This window comes from Polistes canadensis, unplaced genomic scaffold (assembly GCF_001313835.1).
Source record: "Polistes canadensis isolate GaletaPanama2010 unplaced genomic scaffold, ASM131383v1 scaffold_65, whole genome shotgun sequence".
In the NCBI taxonomy this organism is placed as follows: Eukaryota; Metazoa; Arthropoda; class Insecta; order Hymenoptera; family Vespidae; genus Polistes; species Polistes canadensis.
In genome coordinates this window covers 509,005-536,459 of record NW_014569612.1, presented here as the reverse complement: position 1 = coordinate 536,459, position 27,455 = coordinate 509,005, and the positions used below count along the sequence as shown (strand labels likewise).

The 27,455-nt window shown below is 33.7% G+C and overlaps 5 protein-coding genes across 8 annotated transcripts in view; 2 read left to right on the top strand and 3 right to left on the bottom strand.

Annotated features, from left to right (window-relative positions):
- LOC106786093 (protein split ends) overlaps positions 1–5,005 on the bottom strand; it is a 78,296-nt gene extending 73,291 nt beyond the window's left edge. For all 3 annotated transcript variants that reach the window (XM_014747118.1, XM_014747120.1, XM_014747119.1), the window contains exon 1: positions 4,764–5,005. In XM_014747118.1, coding sequence (XP_014602604.1) covers positions 4,764–4,846 — 83 coding nt within the window. In that variant the 5' untranslated portion in view covers positions 4,847–5,005. The remainder of the gene's footprint in view (positions 1–4,763) is intronic.
- Positions 5,006–5,028: 23 nt separating this feature from the next.
- LOC106786094 (putative uncharacterized protein DDB_G0282499) lies at positions 5,029–8,742 on the bottom strand. Of its 2 annotated transcripts, none has more exons than XR_001381615.1 (2): positions 5,807–8,380; positions 5,029–5,135 (listed from the first exon to the last, which is right to left on the bottom strand). XR_001381615.1 is itself a non-coding variant. In XM_014747121.1 (2 exons), exon 2 carries the CDS (start codon positions 6,966–6,968, stop codon positions 5,958–5,960), a length of 1,011 nt encoding a protein of 336 aa, XP_014602607.1. In that variant the 5' UTR covers positions 6,969–8,321; positions 8,529–8,742; the 3' UTR covers positions 5,656–5,957. The 2 variants fall into 2 exon arrangements, 1 of the variants encoding a protein (XP_014602607.1); XM_014747121.1 differs by lacking the exon at positions 5,029–5,135 and adding an exon at positions 8,529–8,742 and having other exon boundaries at positions 5,656–8,321.
- A 2,596-nt stretch (positions 8,743–11,338) lies between these two features.
- On the top strand, positions 11,339–17,105 carry LOC106786096 (dynein regulatory complex protein 1). The gene is made up of 11 exons (XM_014747123.1): positions 11,339–12,618; positions 13,562–13,745; positions 13,906–14,014; positions 14,114–14,464; positions 14,564–14,961; positions 15,027–15,243; positions 15,345–15,471; positions 15,525–15,739; positions 15,821–15,972; positions 16,068–16,674; positions 16,751–17,105. The coding sequence occupies exons 2-11, from the start codon at positions 13,603–13,605 to the stop codon at positions 16,805–16,807; spliced, it is 2,376 nt and encodes a 791-aa protein (XP_014602609.1). The 5' UTR covers positions 11,339–12,618; positions 13,562–13,602; the 3' UTR covers positions 16,808–17,105.
- A 1,205-nt stretch (positions 17,106–18,310) lies between these two features.
- Positions 18,311–21,527, bottom strand: LOC106786097 (zinc finger protein 385B-like). The gene is made up of 6 exons (XM_014747125.1): positions 21,483–21,527; positions 21,077–21,287; positions 20,807–20,945; positions 20,474–20,503; positions 19,063–19,211; positions 18,311–18,795 (listed from the first exon to the last, which is right to left on the bottom strand). Exons 2-6 carry the CDS (start codon positions 21,263–21,265, stop codon positions 18,631–18,633), a joined length of 672 nt encoding a protein of 223 aa, XP_014602611.1. The 5' UTR covers positions 21,266–21,287; positions 21,483–21,527; the 3' UTR covers positions 18,311–18,630.
- A 1,330-nt stretch (positions 21,528–22,857) lies between these two features.
- On the top strand, positions 22,858–25,760 carry LOC106786090 (zinc finger protein 287-like; the record flags this gene model as incomplete). Its single annotated transcript, XM_014747115.1, has 2 exons — positions 22,858–23,040; positions 23,517–25,760. Coding segments are annotated over 2 exons (1,464 nt in total), but the record flags the coding sequence as incomplete, so codon positions are not given.
- Between the last annotated feature and the right edge of the window lie 1,695 nt (positions 25,761–27,455).

The following is a 27,455-nucleotide window of genomic DNA, read 5'->3' as shown; positions in this document are numbered from 1 at the left end:
GTATCTTAATATAAATTAGTAATAGTGTTTTAATATTTGTTGTAATTTTTCTGTTCTTTCTTGATGGTGGGTGGTGATAGTATTGATGTAGTAATAGTGTTTTAATATTCGTAGTAATTTTTCTATTCTTTTTTGATGATGGTGGTGATAGTATTGATGTAATAATAATAATAATATTGATAATAGTATCTTTAATATATATTAGTAATAATGTTTTAACATTCGTAGTAATATTTTAAAGACCTAGTGTAATAAGAATAGTAATATTGTTTAATAGTGTTTTTAGCGATATCAGTCATAGAGTTGTGATGATGTGTGATAGTGGTTCATATGAATAGAGTGTAAGAAAGAAAAATAAAATGGGAAGAAGGGAAGGGAAAGAAGAAGAAAAGAAAGAACGAGAGAAAAGAATCTTCAAAAGACCTTCATTGCAGTTTCATGAGGTTTAATCAAGAGACATAAAAGTCTTGAAGACCCTCGGACATCACTGGTCATCTTGGTAGGGATGTATGCGCAAGCAAGACACTAAGAGTACTCTTACTTCGTGCGAAAATGGCGGCCCAAGCTACGCCAATGAGACTCTTGGATTAATAACTACAGGTAAGTGGTGTGTCTCTTCTTTCTTATTTTCTTTATCTTGCGGTTGACCAACGCGCGAGTTTATTTTTAAACAATTTCCTTCTTCTTTTTTTTATTTTCAATTTCATTTTTTAATGGAATGAAATATTTTTTCCGGTATCGTTTATAGATACAAAAAAATTCTAAATTTATCATCATCTTATCTTAATCACAAATATGAAAAATAAAATATTATTTCAATTAATTTGAACTTTTTTTCTTGTATACATTAAAACGCGTTAATTAATTCACATTCTTATTGGTTGATATTTAATTACGGTATTCTTTTTTAATATATAGGTTTTTTTTTGTTGTTAAAAATTAAATAGAAATATTTTTTTATTTGGTAGCCGAAAGTTGAGAGACACTGAGGTTTACGTTAGCCTCCGCAATATATATAACGAAATTCTTTCCCGTTCCCTTCTCGTTTCCTTGTTCTCTTCTTCTTCTTCTTCCTCGTCTTCTTTCTTCTCTTCTTCTTCTTCTTCTTCTCTTCTTCTTCTTCTTCTCTTTCGACGTACAATAAAATAACTCATTATTCTCTTATCGTTTCAAGCTTATAGCCTCGAGACGAAGTTCATTGCTTACGTTGTGTGTGTTGTGTAGGCCCCCCCGTCAAACTTACTTTTACCTTTCGAATATTTATAAGACGTTTTCTCTTCCTTTACGATAAACATCCTAAATTTTCATATTTATGGGATAATAAAAAAAAAAAACTAACTAACTGATATTCCGAATATATATCTTACATTGAACATAATCACTTTAAACAATATTTATTTCATCACGGAAAAGTACGAAGGACGTACAAGTCTGAAAGTTTCCAAATGTGGTGATGGTGGTGGTGGTGGTGGTTCTTTTCCAAAAACTTTTGTAACCAATTCTGTTTACTTCAAATAATTTCAACTACAAATATCTATGGAACTTAATGACCAAGTTACTTAAACATCGATAAGATTATAAATTACCTTATATCGTGCAATCGCAATTACACAATCCAAATTACACGTAAACAAGAATATATATATATATTGATGAAATTATTCCGATAAATATATTCCCCCAATGAAAACAAACAAAAAAATGAATTATGTATTCAAATACGACCGATAGAATATCGGTGATTAGTCAACAACGAAACAAAAAAAAAAAAAAAAGAAAAAAAAACAAGTAAATTAGTTTCTAACATTTATGCAAGGTTCCTGAAAGTTAGATAACACGCACAGATACACACAGAGACTTGTGGATACTTTTAATAGACAAAATATCTCTCATATTAATTAATTAATTAAATAATTAACATCAAATACAAAAAAATATTTGAGCAATCACAAATTATTGCATGTTTCCTTTATATTTAATATACAATCTTACGAGACCAAATGAAACAAACTTAAGATAACAACAGGATCTTGTCAGAAACACATAAATAAAAAAATCAACGAAGTAGAATACTTAATATATAATTAAACATTAATACGATCTAATCAAAAATTTCATATTTAATTGAAAAAAAAAAAGAAAAATGGTAGCCGTAAGTTGAGAGCCACTGGCGAACAATAACTTCGTACCACCGCGAGCTCTCAAAATGGCTGTCCTCAGCTATTATTACTTCGGGGAAAAAACAAATGACGGTGCGTTCACGCTACGCGAACAGAGTAAGAGAAAGACAGAAAGAGAAAGAAGAGGAAGAGAGAGAGAAAGAAAAAGAGAAGGAAAATAAGAGAGAAAGAGAGAGAGAGAGAAGAGAAGAAAGAGAGGAACAAGAGAAGAGCCAAGGCCCTCTGCACCAGCAGCACAACTACGACGATCAACAACGCGACTACGACGACGATGTTCATCGTCCCCGTGTGCGCTTGTACGTGGGTGCTTGGTTTCCCCATACACTTTTCAAGATTCTCCGAACTCTACGTACAAAGTCAAAAACATTTTCATCGTTATTAAGAGACAGTCGTATTCCGAAAGAGAAAAATGCACCACACAACCACCAGCGCACCACCACTACAAATCATTCTGTGTTTTGTGCACATGTTTTGTGAATAACAGGGACGAGACAGAACCATGGGAAGGGAAGGGAAGGGGAAAGAGAAAAATTGTAGATTTATTTTGTCGAAGAAAAATATCCCTTCTTTTCTAAACACCCTGCCCAATTGACGTCTTATGTTCATCCTGTCAACATACACTAATAAAATATGACTTTTTTTCTTTTTCTTTCTTTCCTTTCCTTTCCTTTTCCCATACCGTCATTTTCTTTTTTCTTATAAAAGGAATTAATTTTGTAACTTGAAAGAAAATCCCTCTCTCTTTTTCTTCCCCCCTCCCCTCCCCTTTAAGCAACACCATCCCATCCTCTATGGAAAACGTGCGTGTGACATTTAACGGAAAATCCCTTCTACCTCTTCTTATTTTCTCATTTTATTTTCTCTTTTTCATTTTATGCAATAAGAATAGTTTCAATACCTTTTGTTCTGAATGAACAAAAAAAAAAAAGAAATAACCATAAAAATCATTTGTAGTATTTAATATGTGTTGTGTGTGGCGAACAATTTTTTTTTTTTGGAAGAATAAGAATAAGAAGAAGAATTTATTTTGGTACGTCACTCTTACATTGAAATAAAATTGAATCACAAGAAAAAAAACTTGACCCATAAATTTACAATTGGTAGAGACGACGACAAACCCCATGACATTTTTTTTTCTTGTCATAGAAAAATCCTTTTAGAATATCGGAATTTCTCTTTTTTTGTTACGATTTTTCTTAGATATTTCTTTTTCTATTTCTTCTCCAAATGTTATTTAAATAAGAAAACGGTTCTCTTCTGAGGATTTAGTTTAAATGGGGATTTTCTTTATCTCGCTTGTTAATATTTTTCTGTAAAATCTTAACCCCCTCCCTTTCTTTTTTTATCATCTTTATCTTATTCACAAAATTCGGACATAATGTAAAACAGTTTTTTTTTTTTTTTTTTTTAGAAACGTAGATTTTGCAGATTGTTTTTTCCTCTCTTGGGAAATTATCGAACGAAGATATTTAGAGGTTAGGATTTACGATGGAACAAGAAAATAAAAGAAAGATTATAAAAATCATGATTAGAAATTTTCTAACATTTTCTATAATACATATATATATAAAAATATATTATACTTCGTGTACGATAAAATGTGTTGTGATTGTTGAATATTATCGAGAAGAATAAAACCCACCCATACCTCCTCCTTCACTTCGCCATTTTTTGAATGAAAAAAAATCAACGGTAATTACTGTTTTCCGTTTAACGGAATATTTCTCATCGTACCTTAATTATTTCCTGTATACGTTGGAATAAATAAAATAATCAAAAAGATATTTTCCTTATAATGGAATAAATATTCCGTTTCAAAATATAACCTAGAAAAATATTATCAATATAAAATAATAATTACAAATATTGCACGATAAGATACTTTAAGATGATACCCACTTTAAAAAGGGACAACAAAAAAAACAAGTTATAACCAATAATTATACTCGTATTCAAACGAGACTCGATTAAATAATTTACCTAAATCAAAATTATTCTTCCCAAACTAAGAATAGTAATAGGGGGGAGAAATAAATAAAATGGCAACCATTTTGATATCACATGATTAAAATCGACCAATCAGAAAATTACAGATGCATGCACAACATTATTTAGTATATCATTTAGAGTATGTGTTCCAAGAGTAAAAATCTAAAACTTTGTACTTTTATAATACACAATTACAAAAGAAAATCATATGAAATATAAATGAACGTGTTAATCGGCACGTGTGAGTCACCGGTAACCGGCAATTATATTTTATCACTAGCAAGAGTGGGCCACGTGGGTCATGGGCGACCAATAACGTTACATTATTTAATATCTAATCTGAAAAATTATGTTCTGTACAATAAAAAACAAACATGTAAAATAAAAAGTGGGTGGCAATCAACGTGTTGAGTTAAAATCAGAAATAAACCAAATAAAATATTAGCAACAGCAGTCAATAATAATCAAGAATATTAGGAAAACAAAAATTAGAGTTGTTGCTGTTGCTCGAATTTGGTTGTGTGTTGGTGCAGCAAATACAAAAATATATATATATATAGATAAATAGAAAAAAAAATCTGAACAGACGCTTACCGTTTGAAATGCTCTCTTATACGATCCTCTCGGATGTTTTCCGGCAGATTTCCAACCCACAGGTGACGTGTCTCTCTAACCATTTTGCTCCGAACTCTTCATTTGGGATCGGATGTTGTGGTATCGTTTGGCGGCACTGTATAACGACACACAACCACTAGGACCGATGATATAATATATATATATTAATATATATGTATATATACACACACATATATATACATATACATATATATATTAAAAACAACCGGGCTGGATGGGCACTTTTTTCTTTTTTATATCTTTTTCCTATTCCTTGTTTCCTTTTTCCTTTACGAACCACACCAAAATCTCACACCACTTATATATTATTATACTTGTCAATTCTTCTCTCTATTAATTAGAGTAATATAAGGATGAGAGATAGAAATAACGTTGGTTGTATGAATTAGTGAGAAAGAGAGAAACAAACAAACAAACAAACAAACGAACGAACTAACGAACGAACAAACAAGTCAAATAGAAAGAGAACAAACTGTTAAAGAAAGTTCTTATTTTCTTTCTATTTTTCTCTCTCTCCTCGTAGAAACAAACGTTCTTTTCTTCCTTTTTTTAATTATATATTCTTGTACTTAAAACTCCTTTTGTTTTTTTTTTTGTTTGCACACTTAATTAATTACAATCGTCGATGAAGAGAAAAAAAAAAAAAACACGTGCACGCAACACGACGAATGTGAAGAAGAAGATGTGAAAAACTCGTTGATTGGTGGTCGTATTTTTTTAACGCACGCACACAGCAAAATAATTAATAAAAGAAAAGAATATTTTACACGAGAAAATATAATAATTAATAATAATAATAATAATAATAATAACAATGTGTGTGTGTATTAATTAATAAGAGTAATAATAAAAAGGAAAAAAAAAATGTATACTCTAATTTATAATAGTAAATGATAATAAACCCAAAAAAAAGAAAAGAAAATATATATCCAGGAGGGGGAACGTTCTCCTCCGACGCGTGTACTTGTAGCACTGAATTTTTCACGAAGAAAAACACTTACTTCCTTCCTCCCTACTTTTCAAATCGTATTCACACTTTCCCTCTTTTTTCTTTCTTTTTTAGTGACAACTAAAACTAGGGGAAAAAATTGACAACTATCGATGAACCAAAAGCAAGAAGGCAATTACAACAACAACAAATCTTGATGATCACTAAGCACTAGCACTAACGCTGCTGCTGCTGTTGCTGTTGTTGGTAATGATGATGTTGTTGCTGCTGCTGCTGCTGATGCTGTTACTGTTGATGATTCCACCACTGCAAGGGCTGTTGGTGATATTGTAGAGAACGATGAAACTGCCACCACAGTTGTTTCTGTTGATGCTGTTGCTGCTGATGGCGTTGTTGATTCGATTGGAAAGTATGTATATGACGTTGAACAATAACCCAACAGTATTAGTAACAACGACGTTCTTTTTGTAATTGTAGTTGTTGTTATTATTGTCCCTAGGGTAATAATCTAAGCAACAATTGTTATTGAAGCAGCAACTAATAACAACAGTATTCCTGTTGAACTTGTTGTTGGGATAGATAATAAGATTGCTTTTAGATTGGTTTGTTCTAAATGCGTCTTTGCTGGAACTTGAATTGGGTTGATGATCGTTGTTGTAATAGTTAAAGTTGAGATCGTTGATGCTGTTGTTGTTATTGTTAATAATTATTCGCCAACGATTGTTCTTGTTGCTGCTGCTGCTTTTGTTGTTGTTGTTGATGAAGAACAGTACAGGTGGTGTTGTTTCTCGCGTTGTCGACGTCAGCAAGGATGATGATGACGATGACAGCGGTGACTGCAATGACGACGACGACGACGACGACGACGACGATGACACCGCCGACGACGACGATGATGATGATGATGATGAAGACCACCACTCGGTTAGCAAAGAAGAAGTGGAGGAGGACGTTGTTGACCACCACCACCACCACAACAACAACAACGACGACGACGACAACGACGCCGACGACGACGCCGACGACGACGAGGTCGACGACGACGAGGTCGACGACGACGGCGAGGTCGACGCGTAAATAATAAAGTCGATGATGGTAGGATTTCTTGTTAAATAAACTAAATGATTGGATAACCTAGAATATGAGCCCTTATAAATGACACCACTTACGGCAACGGCTACGAGGAGGACCAGGGCCGTCGCCGAACACCACATCGTACACCACTAATTCACGTTATGAACGGCTGGTTAAACCGACGGGGGCTAATCACACGTCACACCACGGGCCACCACGTTAATATCTAACGGCCGATCCATCATTTAATTCTTTTATTATTAACTTAATTTAATCCAACACCGTTATTTTATTATTGGGTTTAAAAACCAAAGTAATCAACTAAATTAACTGAACAACGATAGAACAACTTCTACCCAAAACCACCAGAGCTTGTTTCTGCTTCCCCTTTGTTTCTCTTCTTCTTCTTTTCCAATACCCTCCAAAAAGAAATAATAACCAAAGGGTATAATGGAAACTACACAATTGTTGTCGTTGTTGTTGATTACTGCTGCTACTTTGCTGGGGGTTGTTGATTTGGGGTGTTTTCACTCAAAAACTAACACACAAACTTGATTTATTTGTTGTTTTTTTTTTTAGACAACTATCTTAACACTGACGACGAATTACATCCTTCGTCCGAGTTAACAGTTGTTGTTGCATTTGTCATAATTGATTAATAAACGACAAATGTAATTAGAAAATAGGGAAGGGACCCAACGCGTTTTCCGTTTATTATTAATCGTCGGATTCAAAACTTCCCGCCTGATTTCTTTAAATTCTTTCTTCATAAATGACTACTACTTTTGTTACTGCTACCGAGTGTTTTTTGTTTTTGTTTTTTAAATAGCCTCTTTTATTTGTGTGAGAAAGAGAGATTGTGTATGTATGTATGTATGTATGTGATGTATGTTGATTACCACCCCCTTTTCTTCTTAATCGAACGTTATACCACACTACACACCACCAGCACTATTATCCCAAGCAACCCTGGCAACAAACTCTACTATAACTCCCACAGGACAACACACAGTGCAAACACGGTTGATATTAAAGGACACACAACCAACAGCACACCCACTGACTACTATACTGCTTTTCGTTTTCCACGTTAGAGAAAAAAAAAAGGCGGATCAAAAAACACCAATCCAACCAACCAACCACCACCGTGTGTTGTTGTCTGCTGCACGGCTTCTTCTCGGGATAAGAAGAAGAAAACTAATACGAAATAATAATCGTGACACACGAGATATACACCCACCCTCTTCTTCTTCTTCTTCTTCTTCTTCTTCTTCTACTACTACTTCTTCTTCCTCCTCTTGGTGTTCTCTCACTCGCTCTAACTCTTTCTCCTATCTTTCAGGATTCCACCACCTCCTCCTCCCTCCCTCTCCTTCTACGTTTGAATATAGTGGGTGCTTTGAACGTCGTGGTCGTTAAACTCGGCAATCTCTCTCTCTTCTCACCGTCTGTGTGTCTGTCTCTCCTTATATTATCTACTTCTCTCTCTCTCTCTTTTTACCCCGAATTATCGTCAGAGAGAAAGAGAAAGAGAGATAAAGATAAAATAGAAAGAGAGAGAGAGAGAGAGAAAGAATATGAGTTTAGATAATTATTTATTTAATAACAGAAAAAAATATAATGGGTGGAATTAATTATCTCAAAGTACCCAACAACAACAACACAACAATAACAAAAAATTATAATATTCGCGCACTCACTCTGGTATCCCCACAGCCCCACCGATGATGCACTTCACGCACACAGTGAAAGAGAAAGAGAGAGAGAGAGAGAGAGAGAGAGAAATACAACACACTACCTCACACTCCACACTCCACTAATTCCACACCTTGCGCGCGACAAATTAATTTCTTTTTTTTTTTTCCTTTTATCTTCCTCTTTTAATTATTATTATTATTACTATTTATTATTATTAATATTACTTTTTTCCTTTCGTTACTTTTTATTATACAAATTTACACACAGAAATATATATATATATATATAATACATATATATATATTATATGTCGAAGAAAGAGAAAATAAGGACGCAAAAAAATGAAAATCTAATTCCCCGATGGAAAATTCTCTTCCTCCGACTTCTTTTTTTTTTTTTTTTTTTTTTTAATATTATTTTTTTATTATTATTATTATTTTCTTCCTTTCACACCGCGCGCGCGCGAGAAAAGAGCACCACACACGTCCGTATGCAGGTGAGAGACTTTCTTCTTCTTCTTCTTCCTTTTTTTTTTTTTTCTCTATATCCCCTTTTTTTTTTGTTTTATTTCTTTCTTTCTTTATTCGTAGTTGATGATAAAACAACACACGTTTTTCGAAAGGGCGCAGCTTAGCTTTATTGCGGACGGGAGTGAACAGCTCGCTCCTACTCACTGCTCTACACTACTCGAAGTGACGTCACCGTGGCGGGAGCGTAGCGCAGCTCGCTGGCTAGCGGCGCCCGCTCCCGTTCCTGCTATCGTTCCACGGTTCTATCCAAATTCTTGGTGGTGGGGGTAAACCAGCGCCGCCGTCCTCGAGTCGGGCTACGCTGTCTGGTGGGGAAACGGAAAACACGTCTTTACGTTCACTCCCCCCCTCCCCCTACCAACCCCCGCCCCCGCCCCGCCCCACCAAATACGCGGTGGGTGGGGTAAAAACGTGACGTGGTGACGTGGTAGAGTGGAGTGGGATTGTGTTGGGCTTAGAGTAGGGGAATCACAAGAGTAGGACATTTGTGTTTCCTGTTTGTGCCGCTGCGCGCACTAAGGCGCTGCTGAGTTTATGGTTGCCCCGTTTAACGTGTGCGCGCGCATACAAGCGCAAGCGCTCTTTTCATCCATCGCGAATTGGTTGTACCTGGTGGTGGGGACGAATAGAACGTTTCCGCGCCGTTGCCGGCGGAAAAGCTCTCTCTCCCCTCTAGAATAGGGGAAACGTGTAGAGAGATAGAGAGAGAGAGAGAATGAGAATGATATTCGTGTAGAATCGAAGCAAGGACAGCAAGTAGGGGAAATCTCGAGCCACTGGGAGAGAGGAGGGATAACGGGTCGAACGAGCTAACCCGAACCCCCGAGCCGAGAGCGACGTGTTCCCCTTCTCTTTCAAACGATCATCTCTCTCTCTCTCTCTCTCTCTCTCTCTCTTCTGTTCTGTTCTCTTTCTTTCTTTCTTTCTCTTATTCCCTCTTTCTATCTTTACATCCCTTTGCCTCGCACCGCAACGCTTTGAGAACTCTCTTCGTTCTGTCCTTTTCCTTCTCTTACAAAGCCCCCTTCGTCGCGTAGTGTCCGCTACTCCTCCTGCACCCTTTTGCCACAGTCATCGTCGTTGGTGTCGTCGTCGACGACTACGACTACGGGGCGACGACGACGACGACGACACAACGCAAACCCGCCATCTTTCTTATTATCTCTCCCTCCCTTTCTCTTTCTTTCTTTCTTTCTCTTTCCTCTTTCTCCAGGGCCGTTTTAAGTGCAGCCAATTACCCGGGACATCTGTACTTTCTATTACTGTGAGAGCAAGCACAGAGAATAATGACCGACGACTATTGCATTATATATTAGGAAAATAAAATAAAATATAATAAAATAAAAAAATCTATTTAACTATATACTCGCAGCAAGTTTCTTGATACTAACGATCGAAAGTTAAAACCATTGTCGACGTAAAACCTAATCTTTCGTATTTAAACAATTTCTATTAAAATTAAGGGAAAACTTTTTATAATACGCGTTTTACTTTCAACTTCGACAATATCAAATTAATTAATTGGATATAGGAATATTTGTTATAAACAAACGCAATATCCATTTTCTTGTTTCGTTCAATCGTTAAATTGAATCAAATCTCTAACGTTAAATCCCATTATCATATTTATTCATCTAAATTAATTGTACTGGTTACTTAATAAATCATTAACGTGCATACTTAATAATAATTGTAATATATACATAATAATAAACAATAAGAATAATATTATAAGAAATAAACGATGAAATGAACGAAATAGAGTGACGAATTCGAAGGTAGGGGTACTAGTTTAGATAACTACGGGCCTGCTGCTCCATCTTGTTTTCACTAAACTCGTGTCGACCAACGACCGTTGTGAGTCCATGGCATCGACTATGGCGGTCGCCGCCGCGCCTTTGTGGTTGCACGTATATATATATATATATATGATGCATGCATGCATGCATATATCCTATGTTAAATGCGTTTAAATGTGTATAAATATATATGTGTGTGTGTATATAATATGTGTATATGTATGCACGTACGATCCGCCATAAGGTTCGTTCGCTTTGACTCGTTCAGTACGACGAAACAACAAACTGTTTGACGTTCCCTTGACGATGACGTTCCAATGTTCGATTGGTTCGGTGCGTAAAGGTGTTACTACTACCTCGAATGAAATGACGATTGTACAATATATATTTTTTGTTTAAACTAACGGCCGCTGCTCTAACAACGACGATATATATATATATATATATATATATATGTGTATCGTGTTTTCGCATCGACCAGAGAGACCACCAACGCGTCCTCGAGGGACACAAAAGAGAAAGAGAACGAGAGTAGTAGTGTGTAGTAGTAGTAGGAGTAGTAGTAGTAGTAATAATGGTATTAGTAATACAGTAGTAGGCTGGGGGAGGTGGTTCGAGGGGAAAGGAGTAAAGAAAAATCTTCCTAGAGCATTGTTTCTAATACCAACGTGTTATTTTATCGAGAACTCCAACCGGAAACGACTTTCCAACGAATTCCAAAGTCAAATCGACCGATGGGGCCCCCTCCTCGCCACCGTCACCGTCACCGCCAAGAATTACATGCGATATTGTTCTTTTTCTTCTTCTTCTTTCTTTTTACTTTTTTCCTTGTTATTTAAAAATATGGAAAAGTTGACGCCAATATGCCCTATAGCGTGTTATCGTCGGCGCTATACTTAATTTATTCTTATGGCTATGAATAAACAAGCGTCAAGTAATAATACTTTAAATTGTGAGGAACTTTGAGACTCGTGTCAGTGTCGGATCCGATTAAATGTTACTTTAGAAGCGGATCGTACGAGTTAAGGATCGATATAACATGACTCATGTGTCTCTCTCTCTCTCTCTCGTCGTCGTCAACAACGACGTACCCTTTTTTTCTTTTACCCTTCTTGTTTACAGTTCAAGAGTATCGATCGTGCTCGATTCTCTCTCTTTCTCTCGCGTGTGTACTGCAAGAAAGCGTATTTCGTCGTCATCATCATCATCGTCGTCTTCTTCTTCATCGCGGTCGTTGGTCGTGCCAGTCGAGAAAGAAGAAAACTAACTGCTAAAACGAGTATATGTGTTTATTGTTTCCTATGACACTATCTAGTCTGCCTATCGGTCTGTTTTTTTCTCACCTTTTACTGCTTCGAAGTAGAACTAGAGAAAAAGATGATATCATTTATTTTATTATGAAGAAATATAAGAAGAATTCGATTGGTTCTATGACCTTATAACATTCCTATTAAATTCATTCGATATTTCTATTTCCTATATTTCTTTTCCTAACTATCTATATGAACTTCGAATGTGATGCAAACCGTTGAAGGTCGTTCGAAAACTAATAGGTTATAATCCGCCATTTTGAATAAATTGTTCGTAAGTAATAAGTACCTAGTTTACCCCGTTCATTACGTTTTCCTATTATCGGTGAACGATAAAAGAGTTCATTGTTCTTGTCAAAGAGATAATTCTTCTTCTACTTCTATTTCTATTTCTACTTCTTCTACTTGTACTTATTCACAGTAGCCTTGCCACATTTCTCTTCGAATCTAACGGTACGTATAAGCATTTACGCGCGCGTGAATTATTTCTTTGCATCATCCATAAGAAAAATACCTCCAATGAAGAGAAATATGCGTCATACTCTTCCGATGTTTAAACCAATGAAACCATCAACCTTTCTGCCTGTTCAAGTCGAGCCTTTGTCGCGATTTTTTTTGTCTATACATGTGTATGCTGAGATATGTCAGTTATTTATGTATATATTTATGTATTTAAATGTGTGTACGTGATAATGTTCTCTTCAATCTTATATTCGACAAGTTTTTAATCGTTCGAATGATTGTACGAATGAATAGGTGCGTTAAGTATACACGGTTTTCTACTTACGATGATCAAATTTGTCTCTTACGTCGTGGACGACGTGAACGAGAAAATTATGGAAACTTCATTCCACTTAATAATAAATACAAGTTATGACAAAGCCAATAGGAATGACGATGTAGATATTTATTTATAAAATAATACGAACTTGTATTTCGCTTTATTTTTTGTTCTTTATTGAATTATTTATTGCATTCATAGCAATTTTACATTTGTAATTATACGTTTGATATTGGATGACCAGCAGGATTTTACAAAATGGCGACGTTATTTCGATTCGTATTACTAGAGCCATCTACTGATTGTTATGCTTACTAAATTGCAATTATTATCGATGTGAAATTGTTATCTACAGAAATTTATTACCGACTGAACATTGTTACCGACACAAGTTAATTATCCTATGATTATTTCTGTAATTAAAATCATGACATAAAAATTGATTAAACAAACTTGTATCACTATGCTAAGTTTCCTGAAAAAGTAGATGTATGCTTACTCCTCTTGAAATAAACCATATTACAATTTTCTTAGATTAACTAGTTCTTTTTATTAAAAAAAAATTACCTTTCTCTAATTATACTGCAAGTTTTAATTATTAAAACTTTATATCAGCGAACGACCTAAAAACAGAAAAATAAAGAAATAATTAGAACATGATTGCTAAAGAAAAGCAATTAGAAGAAGATGTTGAAAGAGAAAAAATATCCAAGGAATTGTCAGTGACATCGTCGGATCCAAATATACGAAAACTTGCTAGAAGACAACGAATTCAACGTCGTTTGAGTGCTCTGCATAAGTATGGCTTTTCTTCTTCTTCATTTCCTTATTTTCTTTTTCTTCATCTTTTAATAAACTACAAATAAGTAAAACACAATTAATTAAAACTAATTATAACTTAAGTTTAAAACCCTTACAAGATCAACAGCAAAATTAATCTAAAAACTTTTATTATTTAGGGTAAAAGGAACAGAAGATGAAGAAATTATCGAAAAAACTTCTATCGAAGGACAGATATTAGCCAGTACTGAAATCTTGGAAGAAATTAAAACAGAAGCCGAGGAAGTGGTTTGTATTAATCCTACAATCAAATTATAATATAAATATATATCACTGTTTCTTCTTAATAAATAATATTTTAACAAGAAAATATATAAATACGCACAGATATCTAATGTAAGAGTTGCAAATGATGCACGTGAATTGGAACGACGTAAAGAAACACAAGCTACAAGAGAGATTTTATTGAATAAACTTGAAAAAGAAAATGAGGAATGCATGGCCAAGTATCGAGAGATCGATGAAAAATGGTCTAACATTCTTACATCGAAAGATCCATTGGATATACACGAGGAAATGAAACTGCAAAATACAAAATGTTTCGAATTAATAGCAAAAAAAGATGAAGTAATAATTGGACTTAAAGCTGAACTGGAGAATGCTGATCTTAGATTTACTGAAGACTTGAAGAAACAGAATGAAGATATCGATGTATTGATAGAAAGAATAGATCGTCAGGTTGATCATTTTACCTCTGGAATTTAATTATTTCCTTTCAATTAATTACAAATGATTTATATTGATCTATACAAAAAAATATTTTGTTTGTGTTAACAGTTAAACGTTATAGCCAAGGCTTACCGTAAAGAATTAAACAACATCGACAATGTCTTGGATACCGAACGTAAATTAATTTTGAATACCCTCGAAGAAAAATGGGAAGCTTTTTACGAGAAGTTGCTAAGTGATAATACAGATGCAATCGAAAAAAGGAAAGATGTTGTTCGCGAATACGAGAAAGAAATGGAACGAGTAATGATCGAACATCATGAGAAATTTCGTTCTGAAAGAATCACCTTGGAATTGGAGAATCAAGATCTTCAACAGAAACTTCAGGATATGAAAGCTTTTTGTTTGATGAACGTCGAAAAACTGAACTACAATTATGCTGTTCTCAAGCATAGAGATGAAGAAAATACTATAATCAAAAATGAACAGAAAAGACGAATGAATAAGTTAGTATATTTAAAAAAATGAAAATAAAAAATATATTTAAGTAATTCTAATTCACGTGTCATAGGCTTCAAGATACTATGAATGAATTAAAAAGGACCTACATCAAATTGGAAGAAGATACTCGAATCGAAATTCAAAGCTTGACTGATCAAGTTCTTAAAGCACATAAAAATATTTTAGAACTCGAAGAGAAATCTCAGCATTTTACTAACATCAATGAGAAGAAATACTTTCAAATATGGGACATGAATGTAAAACGTGCCAACGAGCTGGTCGATAAAGTAATTTGATAAAGTAATTTATAATTATCACATTAATTAGTTGTAACAAGTAGTAACATTTATAAGGATATGGGTAATGTAATCAATGGCACGTTTTTTAGATTTTGGCTACCGATCGAATAATACACGAACAAGCGTTAGGATTATTATGGCAACCACCAGAAGAGAAACTTTTGACCAAAGAAGATTTACCTTCTTATTGTACTGCGATCAGTACTATAAACAAAGGTAATATTTTTCAAACGTATCCAAATTATTATTAATTATATTTTCTTTCATAGTAAGGACGGATGCTTTAGAAAAAAAACAAATGCCTATTATTTATAAAAAAGCTGTCACCTTGGAAGACATCAATTTGGAAAGACGTTTGTTGAATCATATAATGAAACAAATATCCGAACAATCTGGTTACCTGATTGATGACAATATACAAAAATTACTTATACCGTATACAATTGAGGATAATATAATTATTAGATTAGACAATGTTTTTCAGGTATATAAAATATTCTGAAATGAATTAATTTGTTATATATGGAACACACATATTGATAATTTCAATGAAATGTTTTTCCAGGCGTTAAACATTGTATCCGAAGAAGAAGTTCACTTCTTATTGAATTTCTTTCTGCCTTATACGTATTGTCCCGATTGTAGGTCATCGGTTAAAAGTATATCCAAAGATACGGAGGACAAAATAATAGAATCTTCTTCATCATCATCGAGCACGTATGTAACACACCACATTTGAAGAAATCTACAAAATTATATATAAAATTATAAATTAAATAATAATAAAAATAAATGAATATATGTGAAATTAGGAGTAACACACCTGTGGTATGTGGCGAAGAATTAGACGAAGAAGCTGTTAATTTAGTGGCAACTATAAAAGAAGAGATCTTCTTCGATGATGTATGCTCAGGTGTTTGTAAACGTGTTGACCCAGATCAATCGCAAGATCCTCTTTCCTTGGAAGAGACTAGACGATCAACTTCCATAGAAGAATCGTGTTCGTCAAACATCGAAAGTAAAAATTCATCGCAAGAAAATGAACTGAGTCGACTGGTCTGTAAAAAGGGTCATTTGCTCAGAATTCATGCATCGTTTGTTACAAGAGCGTTAAAAGAATTCATAGAGAAATATCATTTTATTAAACGCGACGAAACACCTGAATCATTGAAGGAAAGATTATCGGCAAGGAAAGTTACAATCTCGCGAAGTTTGACCATCGAGGATATAAAAGAATTTTGGAAAAGATACAGGGATTTGTTTCCTCCGACTAAGGAACGTCTTTGGGATGGTTTACTTATCGGACTTAAACAATACCATGAAACTTTGAAAGAAAGACAACAATTGAGCAATGAGACTGAATTTTTAAAGAAACAAAATTCTGAGCTAAGACGTTTGCTCAAGACTTACACTTTACAGGTTGGTAAAACATTTTTCTATAATAAAAATAATAAATATTACAAAATATTTTTAACATACACAATATTTCCTATAGGAGACTGAAAATAGTTCAATAACAGAAACAGAATTATCTTTGTCTATCGAAATGTAACCAAAAAAAATGATAACACAGATATAATTTAATCTATCAACTTCCTATTTGAAGTTTCTTAAGTTATTTTTTACGAGGTTGGATTTAAATCTCAGACCAACACTCAACCCCTATTAGTCGGCTTTTACGACAAGCAGAGGATACTGTGGGTATATTCTATTCCCAACCCACAGGGAAAGATGCCAATAAATATTTTTTTACTATAATAAAAACGCGTTGGTCAATTCATTGATATGAACAATTAATTATTATCTATTAAATTGATGGATAAAAAAGGCCACAAAGTTGATAATAAAGTTTACTTATACAATGACATGTTGTAAATAAAATCAAACGTAATATAAAAGACAGAATCTTTATTAGATTCTGTACATGCGTCGTGTACCACCATGTTACATTCGCTCTCTTTCTAACTATGCTTTGCTTTTTTATTTTTTTTTTTTTTTTTTTTTTCTTATTGTTTTTTTTTTTTTTTTTTTTTTTTTAAATATTTACAGAGATCATGGTAGTACGTTTAAAGAACAATCGCTAATACTCAACAAACACATATTATTATTAAAACGCCGATAGTACTTAAAAATAATAGTGAGAAAAACGATTGGAAGATTTTGCTAAATCAATTTTCATATACTCTTGCTTTTATATTTCTATATATATAATCGATTAGAAAAAAAAAAAAAAAAACAAAAGGTTTCATAATTCAGATTGAAATTTGTACACGCGATTCCAATAATATGAAAAAAGTATCTAAAAAAAACCCCCAAAAAATCTCATTGCATTTTTTTCCATTCTTTTTCCATCTTTTTCTTCTCCTTTCGTCTTATTTTTTTGAATTTTTTTTTTTTTTTTTCTATTGACAAATATAGGAATATATATATATGCATGATTTACAACACTTTTATGTTCGATAACATATCGAAGGTTGTTAACTGTCCTTACAATAATAACAGAGGATAGTACTATGTTATCGTTCTAACGACAGATAGATAAACATTGTAATGTTTTATAAGTTTGTCTTACTAACATTATAATAAACATATTAGCACTAGACTTATTAATAACGGCATATATATACATATGTATTTGCTGAGTATGTAACTATCATTCACAAGACCGAAGAGTTATAGATACAGATATATATATATATATTCACATTTCTTTTTATAAATAAACTTTTTCTTACATTAAAATTTTAATCTTGTTTTGTAAGGATTTCTTTTTTTTTTTTTCTTTTTTTTAAATTTTTTAATTTAATTATCTCTCTTTTTTCTTTTTTTTTTTTTTTCTTTTGTTGCTGTTATATTTCGTTTAAATCACATATTAGCATCTTTTTATTTCTCTCTCTTTTAATTCCACAGATTGCTTTTACTTTACTCACTCATACCTTTGTGTTAACAAAACGAATAAGATTCCACATAATTGGTAAAAATAAATGCTCGCTCCGTTCTTTTTTATCTCCTAATAATAATATTATAATAATAATAATAATAATAATAATAATAATAATAAGTAATATTAATAATAATAAATGGACCAGATAAGATTCTTAATTAAATATCATCATCAGTACCATAAATCAATTCGTTTATGTTAACGCAATGTACAAGTTCTTATCTTCTTTTTCTTATACTCAATTAGAGTTATATAAAAACACGCAAAGTATTCCTATGCGAGTGGTGTTTGTCTTCCTCTCTTTCTATGCGTGTTTATATATATATAAATATATATATATATATGTATATATATATATTCTTCCTGAGTGGGAAGAAAAGAAAAAAGAAGAAAAGATAATATCCTTACGAATGAAACAAAAATTCTTAGCACTATGTTTGATTCGTAAAGCCACCCGGTACAAAATTATTTGACAATGATTGTACGGTGGTCGAGTTTGTATCGGATTTCGGTTTTTTCCAATATGGAGAAAATCGTTTCTTTTTTTGAGTCTTAGCTCTCTTCATTTTGCCAGTGTGCTTCTTGGATTTCATGTGCTGCAAATTTATGATCGTTACACCATATAATATATATATATATTTTATTGTCCTATTATTTAAAAAAAAAAAAAAAAAGAATAATGTTTGTACCATATTCCTTATAATATTATTTTCCATATATTTATTTAATTGAATATCTTTCTTTTTTCACTATTAATTTAATATCTTATCTTTCTTTTTTTTTCCTTAATTTATATTCTCAATAAATATTAAATTATTAATTATTAATTAATGTATTATACTTAATGGGGTATAATACTATACCACATTGTATTGCGAAGGAGAGTTGAAAAATTTGTTGCATATATCACATGACAGTGAGACGGCCTTCATAGGACCAGAATCCTGTATGTTGATTGCAGGAGCAACCAATGAACTACCTTGTGTGACAACTTCTTTTCCGAACCAACCACCTAAGCATTAATATTTTATAATCAACGCTATTATTTATCGCATTTATGTACAAGCGATTATTAAAGTATATGTGATGGCTACTTAATTAATTTAATAATATAATATATTCATGCTCTCTATATACGAAGAAAAGAGAATTATTAATAAATGATTTGTTTGATAATTTGTTTTTTCTTTGGTGCGTGCGTGCGTGTGTGTGTGTGTGTGTGAATATAAATAACATAAGTCATAATAAATATACAGAGATAACAGTGAAGTACAGTTAAATATCGTGGTTTTGTTTCTTTGGTGCATAAATGAACACGTGAGAATTGATGCAAAAATTTTTTTCGGCTTTTTGTTAAACTTTTGTTTATCAAAAAAAAATCTCTCTTATATCGAACCTTATTAATTTATCTCTCTGTTTTTTTTTTTTTTATATTTAATATTTGTATTTGAGAGTAAAGAAAAAAATGGCCTACACAAGGCAATGTGATTTTTTTTTCGTTACTTACGTTACCCAAAGACAAAATTAAATTAATGAAATCCAATATTATTTATGCACTCAATGACAGGTTCTCGAAGTCACTTACAGAGCTAAGCGATTAAATGTACTTTACTTGCTTTTCTTTTTTTCTCTTATTAATAATATTTAAATGTATCTATTATTGATTTATATTTGTGATTATGCCACGTTAATGGTAATTACTTTTTGCAGCAATTAAGTAAATAAATAATAAACATACGAATATCAGTCTAGTATAGTAGCAACAAAAAGACATGTATATAATAATAATAATAATAATAATAATAATAATAATAATAATAATATTAATAATAAATAAATAACACAAAAAGAGTAATGAACATTAACTATAATATAATTGGTATTTGAATTTTACAATATATATATAAAAGTAATATTATTATTATTATTATATCAATGATTCGAGAAAAAAATAATAATATAAATGGACAAAAGCAATGAATTAATAAATAATCGAAAATGATGTGGCGTAAGCACAAAAAAAATTATTTACAAAAAAAAAAAAATGACAGAAAAAGAAAAAAGAAAAAGAAAAAAACAAATAGGAAAGTATATAGATTTAACATTAAAAGAACATGTGAAAAGCGAAAGTAAGTAGCAGTATTAAGCATGCGAATGTAAAAAGAATTAAACAATAAATCAACACGATGATATTCTTTTCTATTATTTTATCCATGTGTATAGAGCGACATTTTAAACCATATGGCAGTTTTCTTACCGCATTTGTTTTATTACCTCTCAATGCCTTTTTCTTGTGTCGACTTCCTGCGAAAAGAAAATATTCTTATTTTAATAGATCGTTGTTGAATTTTCATTGATATATGTATATTATACAGAGTATCTGAGATATTCCGGTCAACCCTGTATATATATATATATATATACAGGGTGGTAAGAAGAAGTATCCAATATTTTAAGGGTTTATTGTACTTATTTTTTACTTCTCTTGATAAATACTATAAGAACACTTAAAATATTGGATCGTTTTCTTTTTTACCATCTTGTATATATATATATATATTTTTGTATGTATATAAAACTTCTTATTAAATAGAAAGATAACGATACCATTTAAATGCGTTTGTAGTTGTTGTATGGAGTTTAGGCAGACATTACAAACGTTACATTTAAGCCCATTAGTGTCGGCGTCCTTGGTAAATGCAACTTTAGTTTCTTCCAGCGATGCCATTATATTTTTCGACCTTATCTATGGGATATAAAGATGCTCGCTTGCATTAGTTATGAATTAAAAAAAGTTCAACGGAATAAAAACAATATGGAAAAAGTAACAATGTTTTCAATTAAAATGAACAAAAGTTAAGAAAATAATTAGCAAACCTGTTTGGCATGACGTGAGCCTTGCAAATGTGTATCTAATACTGTTTGGCTAGTAAATGATAAGTCGCAATCATTGCAACGTACATGAGGTTTCTTCGTTGGCAAATTACCCATGATATTGTCGACAACTGCTTTAGTTACCGGATCGTTCATATTGGAATTAATAATACTTTCCGCTGGTACTGCCATAATATATTCTTCTTTACAATATCTACAATATAAAATTTATAAATATAAATGAAATAAACTTTAACGTATAATTATGTCAATGTACATAACATTGTAGTAGAATTATTATTGTATCTATAGAAGTTATTATATACATGATTTATATGTATCTCTCACTCTCTGATATACAATAATCATTAGAATAAGAAAAAAAAGGCAAATAAAGGTTTCCTCTTACCTAAATTATTTTCACTTTATTTAAGACCCGGCTAAATAATAATAATTCACTTAATAATAATGATTACTATTACAGATGGTTACTTCTTCTTATATTTTTTGTTCTCTTCTTCTTCCTCTTCTTCTTCTTCTTCTTCTTACACCCCTATCTAATATTATTTTAACGATTTTAGAATGAAAATAAACGTAACGTTAGAAATGGTTCTCTCTTTCTATTTCTATTTCTATTTCTCTTTCGATGTGTGTATGACTTTGTTAATGTATTATTATTATTGTTCTTAGATTAACATAAAAATGAGAGATTGTTCTAACAGACTTAACGATAATTAACGATATTATATTACACGTTAGATTGCAAGCGATTTAATTGTTAGAATAAATAGAGAAATAAAGAACGAAGAAGGACGAGAGCAGTATTAACGATATATAAAATGAAGAACCGTGTTCATATAAATTAAGTTCCAACGTTGTTGCCATATTTATATATTGTATAGACTATACGATGTATTCTCGTGTTTACTATAACCACGCACTAAACTCTCGACCAATCGGAACGAACCTTTATCGACGAAATATAACGAAGTTAAAAGAATGAAATTCAAATGAAAACAAAATCGATCAAATGAATTAAATAAACACGAATAAATCATTTTTCCCGACACATTTAAACGAAATTAAATCGATATTTATATTCCCAAATAATTCTGATCAATGAGAAACGTAAGTTATATAATTTAATAAACAGGCGGTAATTTTGAATTGGATTGGAAGTTCCCGCCATTTTTCGATCCGACTGTTAAGGCAATAAGAACGGTTACAAAGTAAATTAACAGAAGATTCGATAATAGTATTAACAATTCTAACGATTAAAAGAAATAATATTTGAATAAAAGTAAGTAATAAAGTATTCATTGTTTTTTTATATTAACGTATAAATTTCGTATATAAAGTGAGAATAAAAAAAAAATGGATAGAAGGGAAGAGATACAATGGCGTAAAAATTGGTCGTTAGTTACGATAAAGGCTTAAGGATTGTCTACCAATCAGAATGGGGTATGGCAACCGTCAATCAGAGTTCGCGCGGGCGAATGTGTGCGATTGTATATAGGTGGCCTATTCGTGAAATATAGTAGCAGCCATCTTATATTTAGTGTCGGAGAAAAACAATTTGTCCCATTACAAATGTTTCGCGATTGCCCGTGAAGCCGCTCGACCGGAGGAGGGTAGGCGTGTGCGCTCGAATGAGGCGCGACGTATTTCGACCATAGCCTGGACCACTACACTTAGCAAAGGTTCGTAAAATGAAGAAACGAATGTGAGAAGGAAAACAATGCACGGCGCGTCGTCTTCGTCGTCGTCGTGGTTATCGTCGTCGTCGTCGTCGTCGTCGTGCTCGCCGTTGTCCTCGTCGTCAACGTCTTCGTCTTCGTCTTCGTCGTCATCGTCATCGTCGTCATCGTCGTCGTCTAGGGAAAGGTGGAAAGAAACAAGGAGTCCCGCTGAGCGCGCGCGCGGCCCTGTTGTTCGTCATTGTATGCGGGATAAATACTTATTTAACGGTGATAATATAAACTTCGTTATCTGGCGGCACGCTGGTCCCCCCCCATATCCCCTTTAAAAATAGAGTTAGCTACGAGGAATTAGGAAGCGCGGTAGAATAATATTCGTCGCGTAATATACACAGACCACCTCTCTCTCTCTCTCTCTCTCTCTCTCTCTCTTTCTTTCTCTCTGTCTCTCTCTCTGTCTGTCTACGGAACTAAAAACTACGATCTATTGTCGCGTTTCCAACGGCACACGTAAAAGTTATGCAATCAGCTGATCGTACAGTTACCTTCTGTCACTTGTCAAAAATAAATGTCAAAACTTGGGAACTAACCTGGCGTATTATAAACAAGCTTAAATGGATCCGAAAGTCTACGTGCTCGCGCGAAACGTTAGAACCGTACGACGTTATATACTTGGCTCACAGTGTGTTCATAGTGATCAAAATATAAAAAGAAAATAAGATTTATAGTTATTCCTTGCTATGCAGGTGGATTGGTACGCAGGATATGAGCAGTTTGTCAAGCGCAACCTGACTCTGCTCCCTCATCAGCAAGCTCAGCCGCAGCAGCAGCAGCAGCCGCCGCAGCAGCAGCAGCATCATCATCATCATCATCATCAGCAGCACCAGCAGCACCAACAGCAGTCGCAGCAACAACAGGAGTTACAGCCGCAGCAGCTGGCTCAGCCGCAGCAAAACATAATGACCTCTATGTTTGACCAACAGATTAAGAGCGAGCCAATGGGCTTTTATTCTGTTGCTTCTAGTCGGTCAGATGGGTCTAATTCTATGGTTAATTTGTCAGACGACAGGGAAGACCTTTCGCAACAGGAAGGACATTTGCAATCTCAACAACAGACGTCATTGCAGCTGAGCCAACAGCAACAGAGCCAACAACAGAGTCAACAGCAGAATCAACAACAGAGTCAACAATCGCAGCAGAATCAACAGCAGAGTCAAAACATGCCACAAGACAGTCCTGGTCGTCAGTCTACTGGTCAGCAAACCAGCAAGGAAGGCTCCAGATCTAAACCGCAGCCTTGTAAAGTTTGCGGCAAGGTCTTATCTTCGGCGTCCTCCTATTACGTACACATGAAACTTCATTCGGGTAACAAGCCATACCACTGTACTGTGTGCGAAGCAAGCTTCTGTCGTAAGCCTTACTTGGAGGTACACATGAGAACTCATACAGGCGAACGGCCGTTTCAATGCGAGCTATGTTTGAAAAGGTTCACGCAAAAGAGCAGTTTGAATACTCACAAGCGCGTGCATACGGGCGAACGGCCGTACGCCTGCGACATCTGTCAAAAACGTTTCGCGGTAAAGAGCTACGTTACGGCGCATCGTTGGAGCCACGTCGCTGAGAAGCCTTTGGTCTGTGACAGGTGTTCCCTGACATTTACGTCCAAGAGTCAATTCGCCATACACATTCGTACGCATACGGCGGGCGCCACTTACGATTGTAATATTTGCGGGCGTACCTTTGTACGGGATAGCTACTTGATAAGGCATCACAATCGGGTTCATCGGGACATGGGCCAAAGCGGCTCAAATCACAATCCGTCGACGCCACAGAGTACAGCAGGAGGCGCCTCAGGTACCGGCTTCGAAAGTCCGGTATGCGATCTGCGTTACAACGAGGGACCATCGTCGTTGGACGGTCTACCCGGTGGGAAGGGTGGTGGTATCGCAGCTGAGATCGCTAGCTTAGCCAAGCAAAACAGTCTACAGCTTCCTCTACCGTTACTGCATCCGCAGACAACCAACTAGTGTTTAGACGGCAGCGTGTCACGTTCCCTGCCGCAATCCCTGTCGCAGCAACGATCACCGTCGTCGCAGCAAGTAGTATGTCCACCCACCTCGGCTACAACGCCGTTCACACTTCATTCACGCGAGCACGCCGTCACCACCACCACCACTACTACCACACCATCACCACCACCACCATCACAACCTCTACCACTACTACCACAACCATCACCACTATCATCAACGCAGAGTGTCTACCAAACAACGGGTTCCTCCTCGGCTTCTCCTATGGGTAGCCCCGATTCCCAACTCTATCCTCACTTGTCGACCCCCATTGATTCGCCGGAGTCGCATCATCGAGCGCATCATCATCATCATCATCATCATCATCATCAATCGCATCATCATCATCATCATCATCGTGGTATTCCTCCGCCAGGGCTTCACCCTGCGCTATATCTATACGCCCAGTACTCCAATTCGAGTCCCACAATTTCCTCTTATCACGAATACAGTCACCGCAACAACGACTGAATTCTCTATTAAATAAACACACGCGAAACGATTATTATTATTATTATTATCATTATTATTATTATTATTATTATTATTATTATTATTATTATTATTATTATTATTATTATTATTATTATTATTATTATTAAACGCTAGCATCCATGAATTATTAATCGTGAATCTAGATTTTCGCGAGAAATAGAACAACAATTTTTCAATGGTAAAGTCCTTCGACGAGCATAAATAATAACGTAAATATCACGTAGTAGATTCATAATTAAATGGTGGTACACTGAAATCCAACGGTGCCCCCTTCCTCTCCCCTTCCCCTTCACCCTTCCCTCGCCCCCTATTCTACGAACACGACAAAGTGCCTACGAAAAAAGCATCCCCTTTCTGGATCGCGATATATGGATGCTTTTACTTTCTAACAAGTAAACACACAAACAACAACAACAACAACAACAACAAATAAAAACCCTTCTCGTCGCGTTATACGAAAGGGATTTTTCTTAAACTTTCCTTATGACCTTGACCTCTAATGATACCACCCACTCGCATCTTCCATCTATCCATACACCACTACCACCACCACCACTCACTACTACTACAACCAACCAATAAACAACCAACCAACCAACCCTTCTAGCCGTGACCCATGGCATAAGGAAGAGAAGAGTGAGAAAGATAGACAGAAAGAGAGAGTGAGAGAGAGAGAGAGAGAATAAAGAAAGTCAATTGTAAATTGATCGATCGTTCCTTTTAAAGTATAACCATTTAACTCGACTCTTCCTTGCCTAGACAGTTCATTAAATGGACTAAACATCATATATATTTCATTGGAAGGGAACAAAAAAAAAAAAGAAACAAATCAAACGGCATATTATAATAATTAATAGGTTGAAGGACTATACATACAAGCTCGTCATATTTTCTTAATTATTTATATTTATATAAATATCAATTCTATATATATATATATATATAAAATTTATATCAAACTCATAATCATTCACAAGATTTTATCATCTCTCTTGTAGAAATATTATATTCACGATTATATTTCGTACCGTTTTATAACACGTTCGCGAACGTGAATGTTATGACATTCATTTTCATTATCATGATGTAGAATGACGCGAATGCTATAACATTCAAATTTTAAATATTTATTTATTGAATTTTATTTTATATAACCATTAAGTTTTTGTAATTATTATATCTGTAATGATATAATGACTATAAATGATTCTTTACAATATGATAATTAAATGTGTTGTTTGATCATATTTTAGATATCACAATTAATTTATTACAAATAAAATGATTATCTTTTATTGTTCTCGCGAACGTGTTAACTGATGCTAGTGAATAAGAATCTTAGTATATATTGTGGGATATCGAATATTGGATACAAACAAACCAACAAACAATTAAACAAACAAACAAACAAACAAACAAAGAAGAATAAGAATAAGAATAAGAAGAAGGAAGATAAGAAGAAGATGAAGAAGAAGAGACGGAAACTAAAAAATGATTTTAATCACCCTGTTTAAATAGCTTTCTTTATGCCTATTATTATTTTCCTCGATATCACATCTGCGAGAAACGTGTATAATACATATAAACATACATACATACATACACACGTACATCTATACATACATAAATTGATAGACATATACACACGTATACATATAGATATATCTGTGTGTGTGTGTATGTGTTTGTATCTTAAGGTCTATTTGTGCAATATATGTCTTCTATATACACAAATACACATGGCGTGTAAGATGTGTGTGTATAAACATATATTAAACGTGACCATTTAAACAAGAACACAATGAACAAAAAAAAAATACATGGAAGACAAACACACTCCCCCACATCTCTAAGGTATATATACATATTAATATTATATTTTTCAAGGAGTTTTTAGTCACTTGGATCTGTGATATAGATAGTAATTATATTATCTAAAAACCATTGATTGGGTTTAATACTTTTCACGTATACCGAAAGTTGCCCCCCCCGCGTTTTTATGAGAAGGGTTAAAAGATATTAAACGAAAGGGATATGACAATTATTGGTCGGCAATTTTAAAACTAAACAGCATTATTATTAATATTAATATTATTAATATTATTTTTATTATTTTTATTA